Here is a 20590-nt window from a genome sequence, read left to right as displayed (position 1 = left end):
GAGGGACTTTCTGTGGTCTTGTGTCCTCAGTGGATTGTGGGTAATTGAGCATGAGCTGGTCATAGCTGACACAGTATGGCAGCATGGAGGTGTCTGCTGCCTGACAATTTTGCAGGCCTGCATTTGAGGCTCACAACAAGGCTCTGTATTTGCCCCCACCTTGCTTTCCTCTCCAACATCCCCTCCATAATTCAAATATTAGTTGTACCATATTTTCTCCCCCAAACCAAACATTTAATCAAAGCCATTGGATGGCCTGCTCCGATTGATGTCAGTTTTGACATTTACTTCAGTGGGAGCAGTACTGGGGTCTGCACCAACATTAGTACTTACTCCTAGTTTTCTGATTTTGTTCTAATAGCTATCAACATATAGTGTAGCATCCAGGAAGGCTAACATAGATTGTGTGCCGTATCCTCAGTAGAAATTAGCATAGTTTCACTGAAGTCAGTTGAGCTAATCTGATTTGTGGGATAATGGTCTGGCCCACAATAATTAACTGTGTTGCCACTCATCATCCAAAACATTGATCATCTTCATTCCTGTCTCCAAGTCAACAGGTGTGTGTGACCTTTTGCTCCTGATCATGGAGCAATTGCTATGACTGATCTCTGTAAGTGTTACAGTTGGATCATTGACTGTTCTCTTTATTATTCAATAAGTTTATCAGTCTGCTGAAGACATCAAAGACCACAGTGAAGCTCACAATCAACTCAGTAGAACATGATAGTCAAACATCTCTTCAAACACCAACACCACCACTTTGCAGTGCTAACACAGGCGAGCGGAAGAACATCCAACAGTCGCTGGTGATTCCGTCTTCTGGATCACCAGAACCAGAGACAATTAAAAGTAAGAGCACTTCTGTTGTCTATAGTCTCAACAGTGGGCTAAGTGATAAAAAATGAAGAGCCTTATGAATGTCTTCAGAGCTTTCCTTCACTTTCTTGCACCTCTGCTCCCAGACCAGTCACAATTGCATCCCTGCGCTTTTCTGAGTGCAGAAATTGCTTCCTTTTAGCACATTATAGTTGGTGAGCAACCTAAGTGGAGCAGGAAAGCAACAGGGCTATGACCTTATTCTACCTCCACACTGCCCAGGTGCAGAGGGAGGAAGACAGAGAAAAGCATCCTGCTCCATCCTAAAGGATTGTGTAGGAGTTCCGTTTCCCCCTACATGTTAGTGGATGGTTGGATACTCTTGTTCTTCCTGGAGCAGTAGGCACTGCGGCACCACCAGTCTAGGCCAAGATCTGAGTGAAACAATCTGGCCCTACATGCATACAATGAAAATGGGTGCATATGCTGATGTAAACAATTATTTATTTTTCTAGTTTCCCTCTAGCTGCTTGAGTGGAACCTCTAAAAATCAGCTTCCTTCTATTTATTTAGGATTTAGGTGCCTAACTTTAGACAGCCAAGTTTGAAAACTTTGGTTAAATGATTTGGTTGTGGGCACTCTAGCTCATCAGTGGTACAGGTAGAAATAAAACCCAGAAGTTCTCATTCCTAATCCCCTTCTCTGGTCATAGACAAACACCTGTCAGGGATTGCCTAGGTATACTTAATCCTGCCTCCGCATAGGAGGTTGGACTAGATGACCTCTTGAGGTCCCTTCCAGCCCTAGACTTCCATGATTCGGCAACACTGCCTCCCTAATACATTTTTCAAAGCATAAAGGAAAGCAAGGAAATCCATCCAGTGGCCCCAATTGATCAGGTATATTGCCGTATATAGGCATATGTTGTAAAACCAGGGACAGTGTACATGCATGCATGACATTACAGTATAGTAGGCACTTGTTACCTGTGATAAGAATGGCTGTAGAATGACCGTGCCTAATCGGGTACAGAATGTGAGCGAGGCCAAACAGCAAAAATTAAGATGTTTGTACCCCAATGCGAGGAGCCTAGGTAACAAAATGGAGGAACTAGAGCTACTGGTGCAGGAAGTGAAACCAGATATTATAGGGGTAACAGAAACATGGTGGAATAGTCGTCATGACTGGACTACAGGTATTGAAGGGAATGTGCTGTTTAGGAAAGACAGAAATAAAGGCAAAGGTGGTGGAGTAGCATTGTATATCAATGATGAGGTAGGATGTAAAGAAATAAGAAGCGATGGAATGGATAAGACAGAGTCAGTCCGGGCAAAAATCACATTGGGGAAGAAAACTACTAGAGCCTCCCCTGGGATAGTGCTTGGGGTGTGCTATAGACTGCCTGAATCTAATTTGGATATGGATAGAGCCCTCTTTAATGTTTTTAATGAAGTAAATACTAATGGAAACTGTATGACCATGGGAGACTTTAACTTCCCAGATATAGACTGGAGGACGAGTGCTAGTAATAATAATAGGGCTCAGATTTTCCTAGATGCGATAGCTCATGGATTCCTTCAGCAAGTAGTTGCCGAACCGACTAGAGGGGATGCCATTTTAGATTTGGTTTTGGTGAGTAGTGAGGACCTCATAGAAGAAATGCTTGTAGGGGACAATCTTGGTTCAAGTGATCATGAGCTAATTCAGTTCAAACTGAACGGAAGGATAAAAATAAATGGGTGACTAGGGTTTTTGATTTCAAAAGGGCTGACTTTCAAAAATTAAGGAAATTAGTTAGGAAGTGGATTGGACTGAAGAACTTGTGGATCTAAAGGCAGAGGAGGCCTGGGATTACTTTAAATCAAAGCTGCAGAAGCTATCAGAAGCCTGCATCCCAAGAAAGGGGAAAAAATTCATAGGCAGGAGTTGTAGACCAAGCTGGATGAGCAAGCATCTCAGAGAGGTGATTAAGAAAAAGCAGAAAGCATACAGGGAGTGGAAGATGGGAGGAATCAGCAAGGAAAACTACCTTATTGAGGTCAGAACACGTAGGGATAAAGTGAGACAGGCTAAAAGTCAAGTACAGTTGGACCTTGCAAAGGGAATTAAAACCAATAGTAAAAGGTTCTATAGCCATATAAATAAGAAGACAACAAAGAAAGAAGAAGTGGGACCGCTAAACACTGAGGATGGAGTGGAGGTTAAGGATAATATAGGAATGGCCCAATACCTAAACTAATATTTTGCCTCAGTCTTTAATACGGCTAATGAGGATCTTAGGGATAATGGTAGCATGACAAATGGGAATGAGGATATGGAGGTAGATATTAGCATATCTGAGGTAGAAGCGAAACTCAAACAGCTTAATGGGACTAAAGCGGGGGGCCCAGATAATCTTCATCCAAGAATATTAAAGGAATTGGCACAAGAAATTGCAAGCCCATTAGCAAGAATTTGTAATGAATCTGTAAACTCAGGGGTTGTATCGTATGATTGGAGAATTGCTAACATTGTTCCTATTTTTAAGAAGGGGGAAAAAGGTGATCCAGGTAACTACAGGCCTGTTAGTTTGATATCTGTAATATGCGAGGTCTTGGAAAAAAAATTGAAGGAAAAAGTAGTTAAGGACACTGAGGTCAATGGTAAATGAGACAAAATACAACATGATTTTACAAAAGGTAGATCATGTCAAACCAACCTGATCTCCTTCTTTGAGAAAGTAACAGACTTTTTAGACAAAGGAAACGCAGTGGATCTAATTTACCTAGATTTCAGTAAGGTGTTTGATACTGTGCCACATGGGGAATTATTAGTTAAATTGGGAAAGATGGAGATCAATATGAAAATTGAAAGATGGATAAGGAATTGGTTAACAGGGAGACTACAGTGGGTCATACTGAAAGGTGAACTGTCAGGCTGGAGGGAGGTTACTAGTGGAGTTCCTCAGGGATCGGTTTTGGGACCAATCTTATTTAATCTTTTTATTACGGACCTCGGCACAAAAAGTGGGAGTGTGCTAATAAAGTTTGTGGATGACACAAAGCTGGGAGGTATTGCCAATTTAAAGAGAGACTGGGCTATCATACAGGAAGATCTGGATGACCTTGTAAACTGGAGTAATTGTAATAGGATGAAATTTAATAGTGAGAAGTGTAAGGTCATGCATTTAGGGATTAATAACAAGAATTTTAGTTATAAGCTGGGGATGCATCAATTAGAAGTAACAGAGGAGGAGAAGGACCTTGGAGTATTGGTTGATCACAGGATGACTATGAGCCGCCAATGTGATATGACCATGAAAAAAACTAATGTGGTCTTGGGATGCATTAGGCGAGGTATTTCCAGTAGAGATAAGGAGGTTTTAGTACTGTTATACAAGACACTGGTGAGACCTCATCTGGAATACTGTGTGCAGTTCTGGTCTTCCATGTTTAAGAAGGATGAATTCAAACTGGAACAGGTACAGAGAATGGCTACTAGGATGATCCGAGGAATGGAAAATTTGTCTTATGAAAGGAGACTCAAGGAGCTTGGGTTGTTTAGCCTAACCAAAAGAAGGTTGAGGGGAGACATGATTCCCTCTGATATATTTATAGAGAACATAAATACCGGAGAGGGAGAGGAATTATTTAAGCTTAGTACCAATGTGGACACAAGAACAAATGGATATAAACTGGTCATTGGGAAGTTTAGACTTGAAATTAGACGAAGGTTTCTAACCATCAGAGGAGTGAAGTTTTGGAATAGCCTTCCAAGGGAAGCAGTGGGGGCAAAAGACCTATCTGGCTTTAAGATTAAACTTGATAAGTTTATGGAGGAGATGGTATGATGGGATAATATGATTTTCACAATTAACTGATCTTTAAATATTCATGGTAAAAAGGCCCAATGGCCTGTGATGGGATGTTAGATGGGATGGGATCTGAGTTACTACAGAGAATTCTTTCCTGGGTATCTGGCTGGTGAATCTTGCCCCTATGCTCAGGGTTCAGCTGTTCGCCATATTTGGGGTCAGGAAGGAATTTTCCTCCAGGGCAGATTGGAAGAGGCCCTGGAGGTTTTTCACCTTCATCTATAGCATGGGGCACGGGTCACTTGCTGGAGGAGTCTCTGCTCCTTGAAGTCTTTAAACCATGATTTGAGGACTTCAGTAGCTCAGACATAGGTGAGAGGTTTATCGCAGGAGTGGGTGAGTGAGATTCCGTGGCCTGCATTGTGCAGGAAGTCAGACTAGATGATCCTAATGGTCCCTTCTGACCTTTGAATCTATGAATTACTCTTTTTTTGGAGCAGGTATATTGGCGCCAAATCTGCCCTCAAATAAGTGCACACAGCTTCTGGTAACTTCACTGGCTGCACATTGTATGCACATACATGAGAGCAAGGTGTGGCCCAGGCAGTGAAGAAATAAGGCCACATGCAGTGTACACATCTTTGTCCACAATCTCAACAAACTATCATGGACCTGGTGATGGTTGGGCACCAAGATTAGGAATTGTGATTTTAACCAGAGCACAGCTCTTCTTTTGGAGAAAGGGGAGGACCAGAGGCTGTATAATTTTATTTCTTGGGAGTATTTTTAAAATCAGATGAGTAATCAGGGTAGGTTGAATTTTGGGTCCATTTGCAGCTATTCTTGTAAGGCTGTCAATGATCTCTCAAAATGTTATTTTAAAGTTCTTTTTTTTCCCCCAGTTATTGTGGCCACTCACTGTAACCAGCATGTTTAATTGCTGTGTTTAGATACAAGCAGGTCCTCAACTCCAGCCACATTAGCCTCTGACCCAGCTACTTGTCCCATCATCCCAGGATGTGAAACAACCATTGATATCTCCAAGGGACGCACTGGACTTGGATTGAGCATTGTTGGGGGAGCAGACACCTTACTGGTTCGTAAAAATCAGTGATTCTTCATAATGAGATGACAGTACCAATTTAAAGTCCTTAATAGAGAATGTTACTCTGAAGGTGAATATATTATTTCAACAAGTGACTGGAGACAATATCTGTCTGTCTGAGATTTGCTGCACTGAATTGATTTAAGCTTGAACCACAAATATTTTTGTAATCACACTTTTTAAAGCAGAAGAAAGTGACTTCTTTAAAGATCTTTTGCCTTTAGAATTGAGAACCTGAGTTCTCTTACAGCCTGCTGATTACTTAGTTTGCTGTTATTTGGTTACAGTCTTGTCTTCTCATACGAGGATTTTTCAAAAGCTTTCTCCAAAGCCAAAGCTTCGACCAGTTGCTGTGCATATGAGAGGTGTTCTTCTGTGCTATGTATTTTTATTGTTAATCCACAGGGAGCTATTATTATCCATGAAGTATATGAAGAAGGAGCAGCATCCAAAGATGGAAGGCTCTGGGCGGGAGATCAGATTTTAGAGGTGCAGTCTTGTGTATATCACTTTTAAATCCCTATGAACTCTTTAGTCATTTAACTCAGGAAAGTATTCAATCAACATGTGGTTACATTGCAGGTGAATGGAATTGACCTCAGGAATGCCACGCATGATGAAGCAATAAGTGTTCTCAGACAGACACCCCAAAAAGTCCGTCTCACTGTCTACAGGGATGAGGCCCAGTACAAGGAGGAAGATATGTATGACGTACTGAATATAGAGCTTCAAAAGAAGCCAGGCAAAGGCCTTGGATTAAGTATTGTTGGGAAAAGGTATGAAGTGAATGGAACTACACTGATGTACCCTACTCAAGACCTAACCCTTGGACCACAGAGCCAGCCCAGGGTTAGGGGAATGAAGAGATGAACCCTCCCTCCTCAAACTTTGCTCCTCCACCATACACAAATTGTCTGTCTCAGTAAATCTGCTCTGTGCTAGCATGTTGTCAAACAATGTCAGTTGTTTCTTTTTTAAACAAAACAAAAATAAAAAAAAAATTATAATGTTATGGTGGGCCCATTTGGCCTCCTTTCCAGGGGATTATTCAGGAAGTAAGATACTACTCCATGTGAGTAAGGGTGGAATGGTGGGATCTAGCCCACATTTACTAACCAGAAATTCTAGTAAACAGTTTCTCAGTTCTAAGCAAAAGTCTTATTACAATATGGATAGTGAAATGGTACAAAGAGTGACAAGTTTAAAGTAGAATAAAATTATGTGTTTTCAGAAATGATACGGGGGTGTTTGTGTCAGACATTGTCAAAGGAGGAATAGCAGATACAGATGGGAGACTGATGCAGGGAGACCAGATATTAACAGTAAATGGAGAAGATGTTCGAAATGCTAACCAGGAGGCTGTTGCTGCTTTGTTAAAGGTAATTGTAAAAACAGAGATGGGGACAAGCTGCAGAGTTTAGATCTGGAGCCAAACTGTCTTGAAGTTCGGATTGGATCCAGGGTTCATATTCAGACCATAATAGAGCGGGATGAGGTAGTGAAGAACTTTGGAGCCAGATCTGAACTTTCCCGAACTATAAAGGTGTACAGATTTGGTGTTTTACCTTATGCACATTCCTAGCTGAAATTAGTCGTGTTGGTGGCACACAGATTCATATATCTTAAATCTAGAAGATCATCTAGTCTGACTTCCTGAATAACGCAGGCCAAAGAACCTCACCCAGTAATTTCTGTCTCAAGCCCATAACTTCTGATTGAACTATAGCATATTTTTTAGAAAAACATCCAGTCTTGTTTTAAAGACTTCACATGATGGGGAACCCACCACATCCCTAGGTAAATTGTTCCAATGATTAAGGACACTCACTGTTAAAAATGTGCCCCTTATTTCTAGTCTGCACTTCCCGAGCTTCAGCTTCCAGCCTCTGGATCTTGCTGTATGTTTTTCTGCTAAATTAAAGAGCTGTCCATGAGAAATCTCTTCCTGTTATAGGAACTTGTGCATTATGATGAAGTAACCTCATAACTAGAACAGTTTGAGAACTGGAATTTCTGCCCGATAAGGAGCTTTGCATTTGACTTTTTTGTTTTGTTCCTGCACAGCATTTTGATTCTTTTGTAGCAGTATTTTCTAACAGAAATTGTGTTGGAAGATTTTCTATCAGCTTTTCTCATAGCCTTCTCTTGGATAAATTAAATAGATTGAGCTGCTTTCATCTCTCATAAGATGTATTTTTCAGACCTCAGATTTATTTTTGGAGTTCTCTTCTGACCCTTTCTATAGTTTCTGCCTCCTTTTTTAAGTGTGAACACCAGAACTGGACACACTATTCCAGTAACAGTCTCACTAGTTCTGTATGTGGAGGTAATACTATCTCCCTACTCCTCTTGGTATTCCCCTACTTGTACATCCCAGGATTGCATTTGTCCTCTTAGCTACAACGTTACATTGGGAGCTCATGTTCAGCTGTTATCTAACAGGCCCCTCAGTCCTTTTTAGAGTCATTTGCTTTCGAGGATACAGTTTCTCTACCCAACCCCATCTTATAAATGTGACTTATTATCTTTATTCTGAGATGTGTGCCTTGGCATTTGGCTATGTTAAAACTCATGGTGTTCAGTGGATTCCACCTTTCCAAGCGATCTAGGTCAGTCTGTATAACTGACCTGTCCACTTCATTGTTTACCACTTCACCTATTTTTTCTGTCATCTGCAAATTTTACCATCAATGATTTTATATTTTCTTCCAGATCATTGGTAAAGATATTGAATAGCACTGGGCCAAAACCAGGTTCTTCATGACCCAGCTAGATTATCCCAATTGGATGATGATTCCCCATTTACAGTTACTTTTTGTGATCTATGATTTAACCAATTCCTAATCCACTTTATATGGATTGCATTGATTTTTGTTTAAGGGTAATGTTTTTATCATCAGAATGTCATTCAGGACTAAGTCAAATTATATTATGTCAGTACAGGTGCTTTTATCAATTGTGATCTCTCAAAATCAGATTTGACAAAACCTATTTTCCATAAAACTGTATTGTTTGGTATTAATAATGCTACCATATTTTAATTCTTTACTGATTCTTTACCGATTCTTTACCATATCGGCCTTTTCCTTCATTTTGTTCTGGGGGTTGATGTCAGGTTTAACCAGCCCATAGTTTCCAGGTAGCCACGTTTACCATTCTTAAATATTGGCACAACATTAGCTTTTTCCCCAGTCCTCTTGAACTTCCCCATTGTTCCAAGATCTGCTAAAAATTAGAGTTCTTCAGCCAATTCTCTTAATCAGGGCTGCACTGACGGTGTGGGAGGGCCACGGGCAATATCTGAAACTGAGGCCCCTCCACCCTTCCAAAAAAATTACCACTAAGGGGAGGCTATGGTCGAGAGGGGGTTGGAGAGTGAGTTTGCACCGCACTCACTGCACAGCGGCAGCTCACCTCCTGTCCCACAGGGCTGAGCCCGGCTTCCTGCTCTGGGCATTGAGAGCTGGTGCATGGGGTCGCAGCACTACTCACATTTAACTTGGTATTTCCTCCATCATGGGCGTTGGTGGTTCCCCTGGGCCAAATCCAAGCGGTGCTGCAAACCTGTACACCAGGTCACAACACCCCTCTGTTTGGGGCTTGTTGCCACTCCCTCCCCACCTCCAGGTGGCCCTGGAGTACAAGTTGTGAGCCTCTGTTAAGGTAATACAGCTAAACCATAACAGAGTGATGGCACGTCTGCAGTACTCTCAAATCGCTGCACACTCACCTACATGGAAATAGGATTTTATAACAGTGAACTCCCAAAGGAAGAGGAGGAGGAAGAGCAAAACAGTGACAAAAGACTGAAATCTCTCTATTTAAATAGGCTGCAAAATAGGCCTTTACACCGAAGAATAAGTTGTTTTTACAAACAACTGTCTGCAACATCGTAATGTCTTTATGTCTGTCTAGGTTGTTATAGTGAACCTACCGTCCTGGTATCTTTGTGCTTACATGTATGTTAAGTTCCTTCACCGTTCTATCAAAGTTTTCTTCATTTCTGGGAACTAAATTCATTCCTAATGTAACATCAGTTTCCTTGTGGCCATCTAATGTGTGCATCCAAATCGTACAATTGGAAGCTTAAACGCGAAAGAAGAGATTTTGCAAAGGTCCGAATGGCATTTAAGGACCACTTTCCCATTGGAAGTCTGAAGGAGTAGGGCACTCACACCACATTTGTGCATTAAAAATCTCCCTGCAGATCCTCATTTCAGTTACATTGGTGTTAAGCCAAGGTAGATACTAGTTTCAGTTGCCAATTTACATTTCTAAATACCAATTTAAATGCCATGTTCTCAGTTACACTATCGTAAATGTGGAGTAAATCTGTAGATTATATGGCCTGTTTTGGTACCCGGAATTCGAAAGTTCTTCACTTTCATGATTTTTAAAAATGTTTTTGTTTATTAAATAGCTACATCTTGAAAGTGAATTTTACATGCTACTCCCATTTAAGTGAATGGGAACAGGATTACGCCCTTAGTGTAATTTTGGCATCTGAACTGTAATGTTCATTTGTTAATCCAAATATTCTGCCATGTATTTTATTTCACAGTATATAATTGGAAAAATACTGTCCAGTTCTGGCTCTGATCCTGCAATGAGCTTTACCTGTGCAGTCCGCATTGCAGGATTGGGGCCTGTGTTTATACACCTTCCATAAGTCTTATTATTTCCATCATCAGTAACTAATATATGCCTTTTAATATTAGTACATTAATGGGTCCTTTCACGGTTGGGAACTGCATTATAAATTTCCTGTTCTTCAGTGTTCATTAGGTATTGTAAGACTAGAAGTTGGAAGAATAAAAGCAGGTCCATTCCATTCTGAGAGGAGAACATCCCAAAGCAGCCAGGTTTGTAACTGTGAAGCTGTTCAGTTTGGAAGAAATCAACTCTGGTTAAATAATTCCCTTTATTTGCTTTTATTGATTTTTAAAGTGACAAAGATTTTCCATATAGTGTGCTGAGGATGAGTTTAAAAAAAAGCAGCTTTTATGTACTTCACAGCTTTTTCATAGCCATATCGTATGTTAACTTCATCATATTATGTGTTGAAAGCATGATACAGCCAAATATTATCCCATGGATAAAGTTTACCCCTTTGCTGCATTGCCTGATCATAATTTTAGGGCCCTCTCCTAGGAGGTGCAGAGAACTCTAACTCCCACTGAAATCAGTGAGAATTGGAGGGCTCTCATATTCTGGCTGGGTCAGGCCCTTAACTTAAGAATGCCCCTTCTGTTCTAGATTACTGTCCATGAGGTATTTTATTCAGCTCTCTACCACACTGCTCTGATATTCCTACAGAAGTGTGCAAACCATTGAAAAGACTGAGAAAACAACAGGGTTTTAAATGGTTAATAGACCCAGTCAGAAAATAGAAATTTTGGTCTTTGTCAAGCTTTTCCAATCAGCTCTGCTGATTAATTCTAACATAACTAAAAAGTGTTTGATCTTCATCAGTTTCCATATCTGATGCCTTTTCTGCACTGTGGATGACATGTAGGGGACATGCAGCTAAACACTGCACTGAAATCAGGCTGCATCCACACTGCAGTGCGTTGCTATACAGGGCAGTGAAAGGCTCTGGCAGGGAGGAAAGGTTCTGGCTACGGCAGGTCCCGGTGCCTTTCCCCTCTGCCTCCCCCACCAGAACCTTTCCCTGATGCCAGAGTATTTCCCTTGGGCAGGGAAAGGCTCCAGCACCTCCCTGCAGTGGGGAAAAACTCCAGCAATGGGGAGCTGCCAGAGACTTTCCCTGCTGCCCTACCAGAGTCTTTCCCTGCTGTTGAAGCGTTTCCCCGTTGCGGGGAAGGGCTGAGGTAACGGGACATTACATTGCTAAAAATAATAGTGTAGATGTGGGAGGCACTGCTTGGGCATGTAGAAAGCGATGTAGGGTATATACCAGGGACAGGCAAACTTTTTGGCCTGAGGGCTGCATTGGGTTTTGGAAATTTGTACGGAGGGCTGGTTAGGGGAGGGGGGGTGTGGCCCGGCCCCCACCCTCAATGCACCCCTCCCCCCACTTCTGGCCCCCTGATGGCCCCCCCGGACTCCTGCTCCATCCAAACCCCCCTGTCCCCTGACCTCCCCCCAGAACCCCTGCCCCTGACAGCCCCCCGCTGCCACATCAACCCCTCCTCTCATTCCTGACTGCCCCCCTGGGACCCTTGCCCCATCCAACGACCCCTTCTCCCTAACCGCCCCCGGAACCCCTGCCCCTGACTGCCCCCCACCGCCCCATCCAACTCCCCTCCTTCCTGTCTGCCCCCCTGGGAACTCCGCCCCCATTCAACCCCCCTGCTCCCTGCCCTCTGACCGCCCTGACCCCTATCCACACCTCCATCCGCTGACCACCGCCCCTTCCCTCTATCCAACCCCCTCTGTCCCCTTACCGTGCTGCCTGGAGCACCGGTGCCTGGCAGCGCTACAGCCATTCCACCTGGCTGGAGTCAGCCACACCCTGCGCAGCACTGGGTCAGGCCGGGCTCTGCAGCTGTGCTGCCCCAGGAGCTCACAGCCCAGGGCATTGCACCGGCAGCGCAGTGAGCTGAGGCTGCAGGGGAGGGGGAACAGTGGGGGAGGAGCTCAGGGGCCGGGCAGGGGGTCGCAGTTTGCCCACCTCTGGTATATACCCTAAGGTTCTGGCATGTCTAAGCGGTGCTTTGTCATCTACACTGCTATTTATACCAATACCGTGGCAGGGAGGGGGCGCGCGCGGGGCATAGCCTGAATGTGTTCTTGATATTAAACAGTTCAGATTGTACTGCTATGGTGATGTGCCTCAGTGTTTTCATTATAAACTTTATTTTTCAAAGTCTCAGAATTTTCATGAAGATTTCTCTGCCTAAAATGTTCATCAGCAAAGACCATCAAGGACCTGAGCCTAAAAAACTCAGGTCAGATTAGTTAGGATTGAAGTGAAGATTGCAGGATTTGACCTGGATGCATTTTTCACTAGGAGTTAGGTTTGAGTAAGGACTGCAGCATTTGGTCCTCCTTAAATATATATGGACCTTCAGAATTTGGCTAAGGTGAAAATGCAGAATCAAGCTGTAACCCAGGCCGTTAAGCCAGTAGAAATGTATAATGAGTAATTTTTACTTGAAATATCTATAAAGCCTTTTAGTCTAATAATGACAAAGTAACACAACATCAGGGGGAGGGATAGCTCAGTGGTTTGAGCATTGGCCTGCTAAACCCAGGGTTGTGAGTTCAATCCTTGAGGGGGCCATTTAGGGATCTGGGGCAAAAATTGGGGATTGGTCCTGCTTTGAGCAGGGGTTTGGACTAGATGACCTCTTGAGGTCCCTTCCAACCCTGATATTCTATGATCAGTCACCTTGTCCCCTCAGATATGTGTACACACACAACTGATGTCAGAGTTCTAATGAGAGGTGTGCACACACAGCCGAGAGGATAGTCTGGCCTCAAAACTTTATTTATATAGCTTCTGAATTAACAAGTGAGTACATACTAGGGCAAAATGCGTGTTTTCAGTTGAGATGTAAACTGAATGGAGAAATTAAAATCACAAGAATTACAGAGCGGATTTTAAGACAAAGGAGATATGGGGAGGAGAAAGTGTTTTTATAGTCATGGCTGATGATGTGGTTACAGACAGTGGAGGCAAATGGATGGTGTGGATTGATTTCCAGGAGAAAGAGAGAAACAATAGAATCATTTGTTAGGGTTCCCCTATCTTCTTTGTCAATGTTCTATACTCTGTCCTTCATTTTTTAACTTTTGTCAGAACACTGTCATCAGTTACACCCATAAACCTCCAGCAAAGTCATAGGAAGTTCCATGAGTTAATCTGAGGGCAGAATTTGGGCTCCTAGAAGCAATCTTTCTAAAGGCTGTGGAAGGTTTTAGCTATGCAACCACAAACCTTCAACTAAGAGAGCCCTCCAGAATGCTCTGAGGATATAGAAGAGTTATTGTTAGTCTCACAGTACATCATTTCTTACTAGGCACAAGAGGAAGGTAGTAAAATAGCACTGGAGCTCATAATTTTACTTTCCGGCAAGCTAGAAGTTTGAAGACTATGGTATAATCCCAATGTGATGTTATATTTTAGGTGAGTGAAGGAAGTGGCAGCCTGTCATCATTCAGTTTCCCACCTTCTGGTTCCAACCCATCTGAGGGCTTTGAAAGTGGTCTTAAGAAGAATGCGCGTAAGATTCATTTGGTGCCTTTAATATTCTATATCTAAAACTTCTCCCCGTTATCCTGTGTGTGAATCAGTAGCTGAGGTATCTTTTGTTTGTCTGAAGTGCTAGATACTCTTTTGAACTGTAGGCATAAAAACAGTTCCTTGTAATTCAAGTCCAAAATGCTGATAGGGCAATTGTAAAAAAAAAACCCACATAGGTATCATTCTATAGCCCTTTATAAGCATAACTGTGGCAGCTTGTCATACCTTATGTTGTATTATAAGAACGCAAGTTGTTAAATCAGAGATTCTCATCAAAAGTAAGTATATCTTCCATTCAACTATCTGATGCATCCCACATGTGAATCTGTGGACAGTAGCAGATTTTGTGTAGTTAAATCAGGAAAGATGAGTAACAGTTTTCTCATGTTTAAATTACAAGGAAGTCATTATTGCCCTAAGTCTGTTTTGTTAATTGCTCAGATTGAATAAACCTGACCGTCTTTATTCCAGAATATATACATTATTCAGAAAATGAATGACTGGGTATCTTTTTTATTTTTGTGTAAAATACACCTAGTCCCTCCCATCTCAAAAGTAGTTCAATCTTATTAATGTAATGAGAGCAGATGTCCAGGCATGTTACTATAATAGAGCAAAAGCTAAAATCATTATAACTGTTTTTATGGCTATAATGGAGAGCTTACTTTAAAATCTTACCGAACCTTTTATATATTTATTTTTATCGTTTCACAGTATCATCTGAAATACAAGGATTAAGAACGGTTGAAATAAAAAAGGTAAGTCATACTGTAAAAATGTACAGGGAACTGGAACCCCTCAGCCGCTATAAATTAGTGTGTTTACACCCACCGCGGCTCTGGCCCTAGATTTTTACCTGTTGGAGAGAGGTAGTGCCATGTCCTGAGACTTGTAAAAGATATTTTAGGTTTTCATGAACATATGTCTAGTTTTGTTAGTTAATCCATTTTATAGAACAAACACGCTATTGGCAGGTTTACATCCAGCCCCTAGGTTTTCCAGCTGCTGTGGGGATGTAACACATAGGTCCCCATAATATCAGTCTGAGTCAAGCATCTAGATTCCTGTAACCTACTTTGAAAATTTAAGGGACAAAGAATTAGCATGAGTTTGAGCCATATTTTTATTTTTGTCACATTGAGTTAAATCCAGAGTAAACAGAGTTTAGGATTTACAGTCCCACTTTTTATCATATTTTTCTTACTGAATCATTTTCAGTTAGGATGTACTTATACTATGACTATTTTTAACTGTACTGTATATTTAATAAAATCATCAGTATACAGATTCTGAAATCAGTTTCTCACACCAGTTTTACACCTGTGCAGTTCCATTGACTTCCTGATTTATATGCAAATATCAGCAAAATCAGTCTCTTTTATTTTTCCAGTATTATTTTTTGTTTCAATTGGCTTGACATTCAAGGCTTTTCATTGCATGGATTTATTTTAGCTACTTTATTCTCTCTGTCCCTTCTATAAATAGCTTTTTACACTGTGCTGAAATGTTATTTTGAACTTTCTAAAGCTGTTACTGCAGTGTGTGTCATACAGCAGCAATACACTAGGAGGAGTATGCTTCCTCTTTCTATATTTGCAGTGTTACGAAAATAGTGTACATCACCACAGCTAGCCCTATTACTTACAGATACAAAATGGGTAGATCCTCTTCTTAAAGCACAGGCCTATAATGGGGCAATTTCAAATCATGGCCGCTATTTGAGTGCAGTGACAGAATCTGCATGCTCAAAACCCAGTTTGTTATATAAATTGAGCTCAAATAGATTTTGCTCATGTATAGTCTGTCATTGGTGTGCATGATTGATAGGCCTGGTTATAAAATCAGGAGCAACTCCCCTGAAGTCAGGGAATTGCATAGGTGTAAAAACAATGTAAGAAGGGGTGTGTGTGTGTGTGTGTGGGGGAATCAGGCTGCAAAGTGAAACCAATTTCATGCAATGTGATACATACACATGTAATTTGCACCACACAAACGGCAGCTGGATTGAATCATGTCTGAATTTTTTTTTTTTAGCAGAACTTAAGCTAAACAGCTTTAGGTTGAGATTCTTGATTCTTTCACTGTGGACAAGTTTGCTCTTTTTTTCATCTCTTTTATTTCCCCTGAGAGATGAACATTGTGCAAGGGGAGTTAAATTGTTACATGGCTTCCTCAGTGCTTGTGTCATTGTTATAAAAGCTTTGGGTGAGTCTACAAGCCAACACTCCCACCCTACCCCACAGTATCACCTTTACTAAACCTCATTATTGGCTACGCTTTCCAGTCATTGGTGCGAGGGAGCCTTATTCTGCCCAGTGGTTATCAGTGGCTTCATTCTGCAACTTCAGCAATAAGGGATCTGTATAGTAAAAAATCAAGACAGAATAGCCAGTCAGATGTCACATAGGTGTGAGCTCAAAATGCCTGCCAGGCAATCTACAGGGCAACAGTGAAGGTAGAAGGAACAGAGATTTGCATCTTCTTGGTTAGAGTAAAAAATTCTCAGTGCTAGTGAACCAAAACAATTCATTGTTCCTTCTCCCATTACTATTTTCCATTCTCCCGTCCCTGTACTCCGTTGCTTGCTTACTAGCACCTGTACACGTTTTACGTTTCAACTTTATTTTTCCTTTTTTTTCTCCCTGAGAAACTATTTTAAAAAACAGGGTGCTTTCTCCTACTTCTCTCGGTGAAGTTTCTTGTGACACACTATGTGAAAGACCCTTCATGAAGACAAACTGACAAGTTTTGAGGAATTTGCAATAGTGGAATGAAAGTGAAGAGGAGTAGGAGTGCCATATCCCCTCCCTGTACATTGACCTGGAGGAATTAGGACTGAATTCTTCATAAGTGAATAGTTATTTTTTCCATTCATTGGTTTTAGGGTGCCTGTCTTAAGACACTGTAAAGAGGCCTGGCTTTGAGGGTGGGTGTTCAGTGCTGTCTGAAAATCAGGCCCCTTTAAGAGGCTTTAAGTTGGGTACCCAAAATCACTAGTCAGTCTTGAAAATCTGGGCCTAAAGGTAATTGTGTATTTTCTCTCAAACAGTATCTTAATCTGTTTTCTTTACTGTAACAGGGTCCTGCAGATTCCCTAGGAGTGAGCATTGCTGGAGGAGTAGGAAGTCCCCTGGGAGATGTTCCCATATTTATTGCCATGATGCACCCAAATGGAGTTGCAGCTCAAACTCAGAAACTCAGAGTAAGTTAATTGCTAAGAAAGGAGGTTGGTAAAAAAGCTTAATATGATGATGCTGAATAAATTACTCTGCCTTGGTCACAGAGTAGAGCAGGGGTCGGCAAACTTTTTGGCCCAAGAGCCACATCTGGGTTGCAAAATTCTATGGAGGGCCAGGTAGGGAAAGCTGTGCCTCCCCAAACAGCCTGGCCCCCGCCCCCTATCCACCCCCTCCTACTTCCCGCCCCCTGACTGCCCCCCTCACAACCGCCAAGCCATCCAACCCCCCCTGCTCCTTGTTCCCTGACCGCCCCCTCCTGGGACCCCCTGCCCCTAACCACCCCTGGAATCCCCCCCCATCCAACACCCCTCCCCCACCCCATTCCCTGTCCCCTGACTGCTCTGACCTCTGTCCACACCCCCGCCCCCTGACAGGCCCCGCAGGTCTCCCATACCTATCCAACCGCCCTGTTCCCCATCCCCTGACCACCCCCCCGTCCCCCAGAACCTCTGCCCCATCCAATTGCCCCTCTGTCTCCTGACTGCCCCCTGGTATCCCCTGCCCCTAACCGCCCCCTGCTCCCTGCCCCCCGGGACCTCCTGCCCTTTATCCAACCCCTCCGCTCCCTGCCCCCTTACCATGCTGCTCAGAGCAGCAGGACTGGCTTATTGGAAAGCCCGGCAGGATCAGCAGGTCAGAGCACTGGCGGCGTGGTGAGCTGAGGCTGCGCGGGAGGGGCCGGGGGCTAGCCTCCCCGGCTGGGAGCTCAAGGGCTGGACAGGACAGTCCCGTGGGCCAGATGTATCCCGCGGGCCATAGTTTGCCCACTTCTGGAGTAGAGCCACATGGTGTATTCACTAGCACTTCAGGCCATGCCAGGAATTTCTCCCATTCAAATCAAGAGTACAGTAGTTTTAGATGGGTTTAGAGTACAGTAGTTTTTTTCACAAACATTAGCAATTGGGGAGAAAACCTTAAAGCAACCTTGGAACATGGAGCCAGCATGGCTTTCAGATACCAAAGTGAAGAGCTTGGTGGAGAAAGTTAATAGAGAAGTGTTATTTATCCTTTCACACAATACAAAAACCAGGGATCACTCAATGAAATTAATAGGCAGTTTGTTAAATACAAACAAGAGGAAATACTTTTTCATACCACACACAACTGTGGAAGTCATTGCCATGAGGTGTTGTGATCACCAAATGTATAACTGGGTTCAAAAAGAGCTGGATAAATTCATGGAGGGTAGGTCCATCAATGGCTATACGCCAAGATGGTCAAAAATACAACCCCATTTTTGGGTTGACCTTAAACCTCTGACTACCAGAAGCCGGGGGCGGGGGGGAAACGGGTGGATCACTCTATAATTGCATTGTTCTATACACTCCCCCTAAAGCTCTGGTGTGGGCCACTGTCAGAGATATGGTTAATCTTGCCCAGTATCCTGAGCTATCCCATACGGCAGCTCTTATGTGTAGATAAATAGATCCCACATCTGTCCTGATTATTGGCACAGCAGTCAGCAGCCTCCCCAATGCCTGCAGTTATGCGATTTATTTTACATCCTTCTGTTAGTTGCTTTTCCTGCAGCACATTCAACTTACCCATCTCTGTGTGTAGGCTATTCTTGTTTTGTACACCCACTGAGTGCAAAATTGGTATGAATTAGTGTATTACCACTTGCAGCCATTTATGTCTGGTTTAAGACCAGTTTGCATCACCACTGAATGTGGCCCATGTATTCCCCTGAGAGTTGTACTGGATTATTCCAAGCTGCATTTGAACATGGGGGACCTGATGATAATATGCTACATTGGTCTGTCTTCCCAGAATGTGTAAATGTATGACTGTCGTCTACTGATTGAAATATCAGAGGTATGTATGTGTTGACTTCTAATGTCTAATGACAGCTATGCAATCTATAATACTGACATCTCTGTAGTGTATGTGATTATATTATCCACAAGTAGATTCAGGTCTTTGAGGATATAAACCTCAATAACTACTACAGAATCAGGGCTGTTTCACCAGTTATCACTAGAGAATTATGACTTGCACTGGAAACAAAGGGCCAGATTCTCAGGTGGCATAAATTGCTGAAGCTTTATTGAATTCACTAAAGCTGCATTGATTTAAATCAGCTGAAGATCTGGGCCAAAGACTTTCTTGTATCTAAGATCAAGAATATGCTGTAGACAGGTGGTAAATATTTCCTGAATACTATATATTTTTTGCAAATCCTGCTAGCTAGATCCAGTTACTCAGTTCAAGTATTCTTCACAGAAAGGATATCCTCTTATTTTGTGTTGTAAAAATGGCATGTAGATCTTGGTGACATAGCTTCTTATTAATGGCTAGCTCTTTAATTTTCTCTTCTGTAGGTTGGGGATAGGATTGTTAATATTTGTGGAACATCCACAGAGGGCATGACACACTCCCAAGCTGTCAGCCTACTGAAAAATGCTTCAGGCACTGTTGAACTGCAGGTAAGGAGTTTCTCTGCACTGATGTTTAGAATGCACTTTGCAGTTTTGATTCTGAGGCTGAAAAACCAAAAGTAACACACAACTGTCCAGTTCTGAGGAAAATGTAGCCATAGAATATAGGGGGTTGGAGGGTTATGTTGTGCAGTTTTCACATCCTCTCCATATTTTGCTCCAAAGTTACCACTTAGTCTTATTTTAGCTGAAAGGAAGAAAAGTCTCATTTGTTGCAAAAACCTGTTTTGGTCATTTCACCTTTGTAAATACTGTGGTGTTAATCATGGTGGGCTCAGTTGTCCAAGCGTCACCTTCCTCATTTCACAGCTATCTGCAATATGCCCTCTCAGGTGGTGGCCGGAGGAGATGTAAGTGTCGTAACTGGTCAGCAACAGGATCCACCAGCTTCCAGCCTTTCATTTGCAGCACTAACCTCAAGCAGCATCTTTCAGGATGATTTAGGGTAAGTGCATCTATTATCCTTGATGGATCCTTTCTAATTGGGTTACTGTAAGGCCCACTAGCTGGGACTGCTCTTGAAAACTGCCTAGAATTTGCAGCATGTTCAGAGTGAGGTGTCCTGCCAGCCTAGTCATGACTGTCACAGGAAGCAGAGAACTGGGCTCCGTAGGCCACATAGGACATTCTGGTTCATTTCAGAGTACAATTCACTATGCGGGTTTTGACCCAGAGAGCTATGGTACAATTTGATTGCAGCACCGCAGAGACTACTTCATTCCTTGTGTTGTACTTGAGATTAGCTGAAGTACTTAAGCTAATTGCCCCCCTGGCTTAAATGTCAGGGCATTTTAAGTGCGTGGCTGTTGACTCTAGAACTCACTCTTCCTGCCAGTCCATCAGAGCCTGAGTTTGTTGACTTGTCGGGTATGCTGGAAGGCACAGCTGTCCATTTACTGCCCGAGAGAGTGTTTTGGGGGCTTCATAGATTTTGATAGGTCGCCTGATTTCCTGGGCCAACACAACCTCCACGGTGGTTGGGTTTT

At 42.6% G+C, this 20590-nt stretch overlaps 1 protein-coding gene across 17 annotated transcripts in view; it reads left to right on the top strand.

Annotated features, from left to right (window-relative positions):
• MPDZ (multiple PDZ domain crumbs cell polarity complex component) overlaps window positions 1–20590 on the top strand; it is a 134224-nt gene that overhangs the window by 109456 nt on the left and 4178 nt on the right. For 14 of the 17 annotated variants that reach the window (XM_073345394.1, XM_073345403.1, XM_073345400.1 and 11 more), the window contains 11 exons: window positions 663–852; window positions 5564–5709; window positions 6124–6207; window positions 6301–6494; window positions 6950–7097; window positions 10494–10580; window positions 13811–13907; window positions 14642–14685; window positions 17007–17129; window positions 19488–19592; window positions 19937–20049. In XM_073345394.1, the coding sequence (XP_073201495.1) occupies window positions 663–852; window positions 5564–5709; window positions 6124–6207; window positions 6301–6494; window positions 6950–7097; window positions 10494–10580; window positions 13811–13907; window positions 14642–14685; window positions 17007–17129; window positions 19488–19592; window positions 19937–20049 (1331 nt within the window). The remainder of the gene's footprint in view (window positions 1–662; window positions 853–5563; window positions 5710–6123; window positions 6208–6300; window positions 6495–6949; window positions 7098–10493; window positions 10581–13810; window positions 13908–14641; window positions 14686–17006; window positions 17130–19487; window positions 19593–19936; window positions 20050–20590) is intronic. The other 3 variants (XM_073345411.1, XM_073345409.1, XM_073345402.1) reach the window with 1 other exon arrangement.

Source organism: Lepidochelys kempii, chromosome 5 (genome assembly GCF_965140265.1).
Source record: "Lepidochelys kempii isolate rLepKem1 chromosome 5, rLepKem1.hap2, whole genome shotgun sequence".
Classification (NCBI taxonomy): domain Eukaryota; kingdom Metazoa; phylum Chordata; order Testudines; family Cheloniidae; genus Lepidochelys; species Lepidochelys kempii.
Note: the sequence above shows the minus strand (reverse complement) of the source record. Positions and strands in the feature narration are given on the sequence as shown.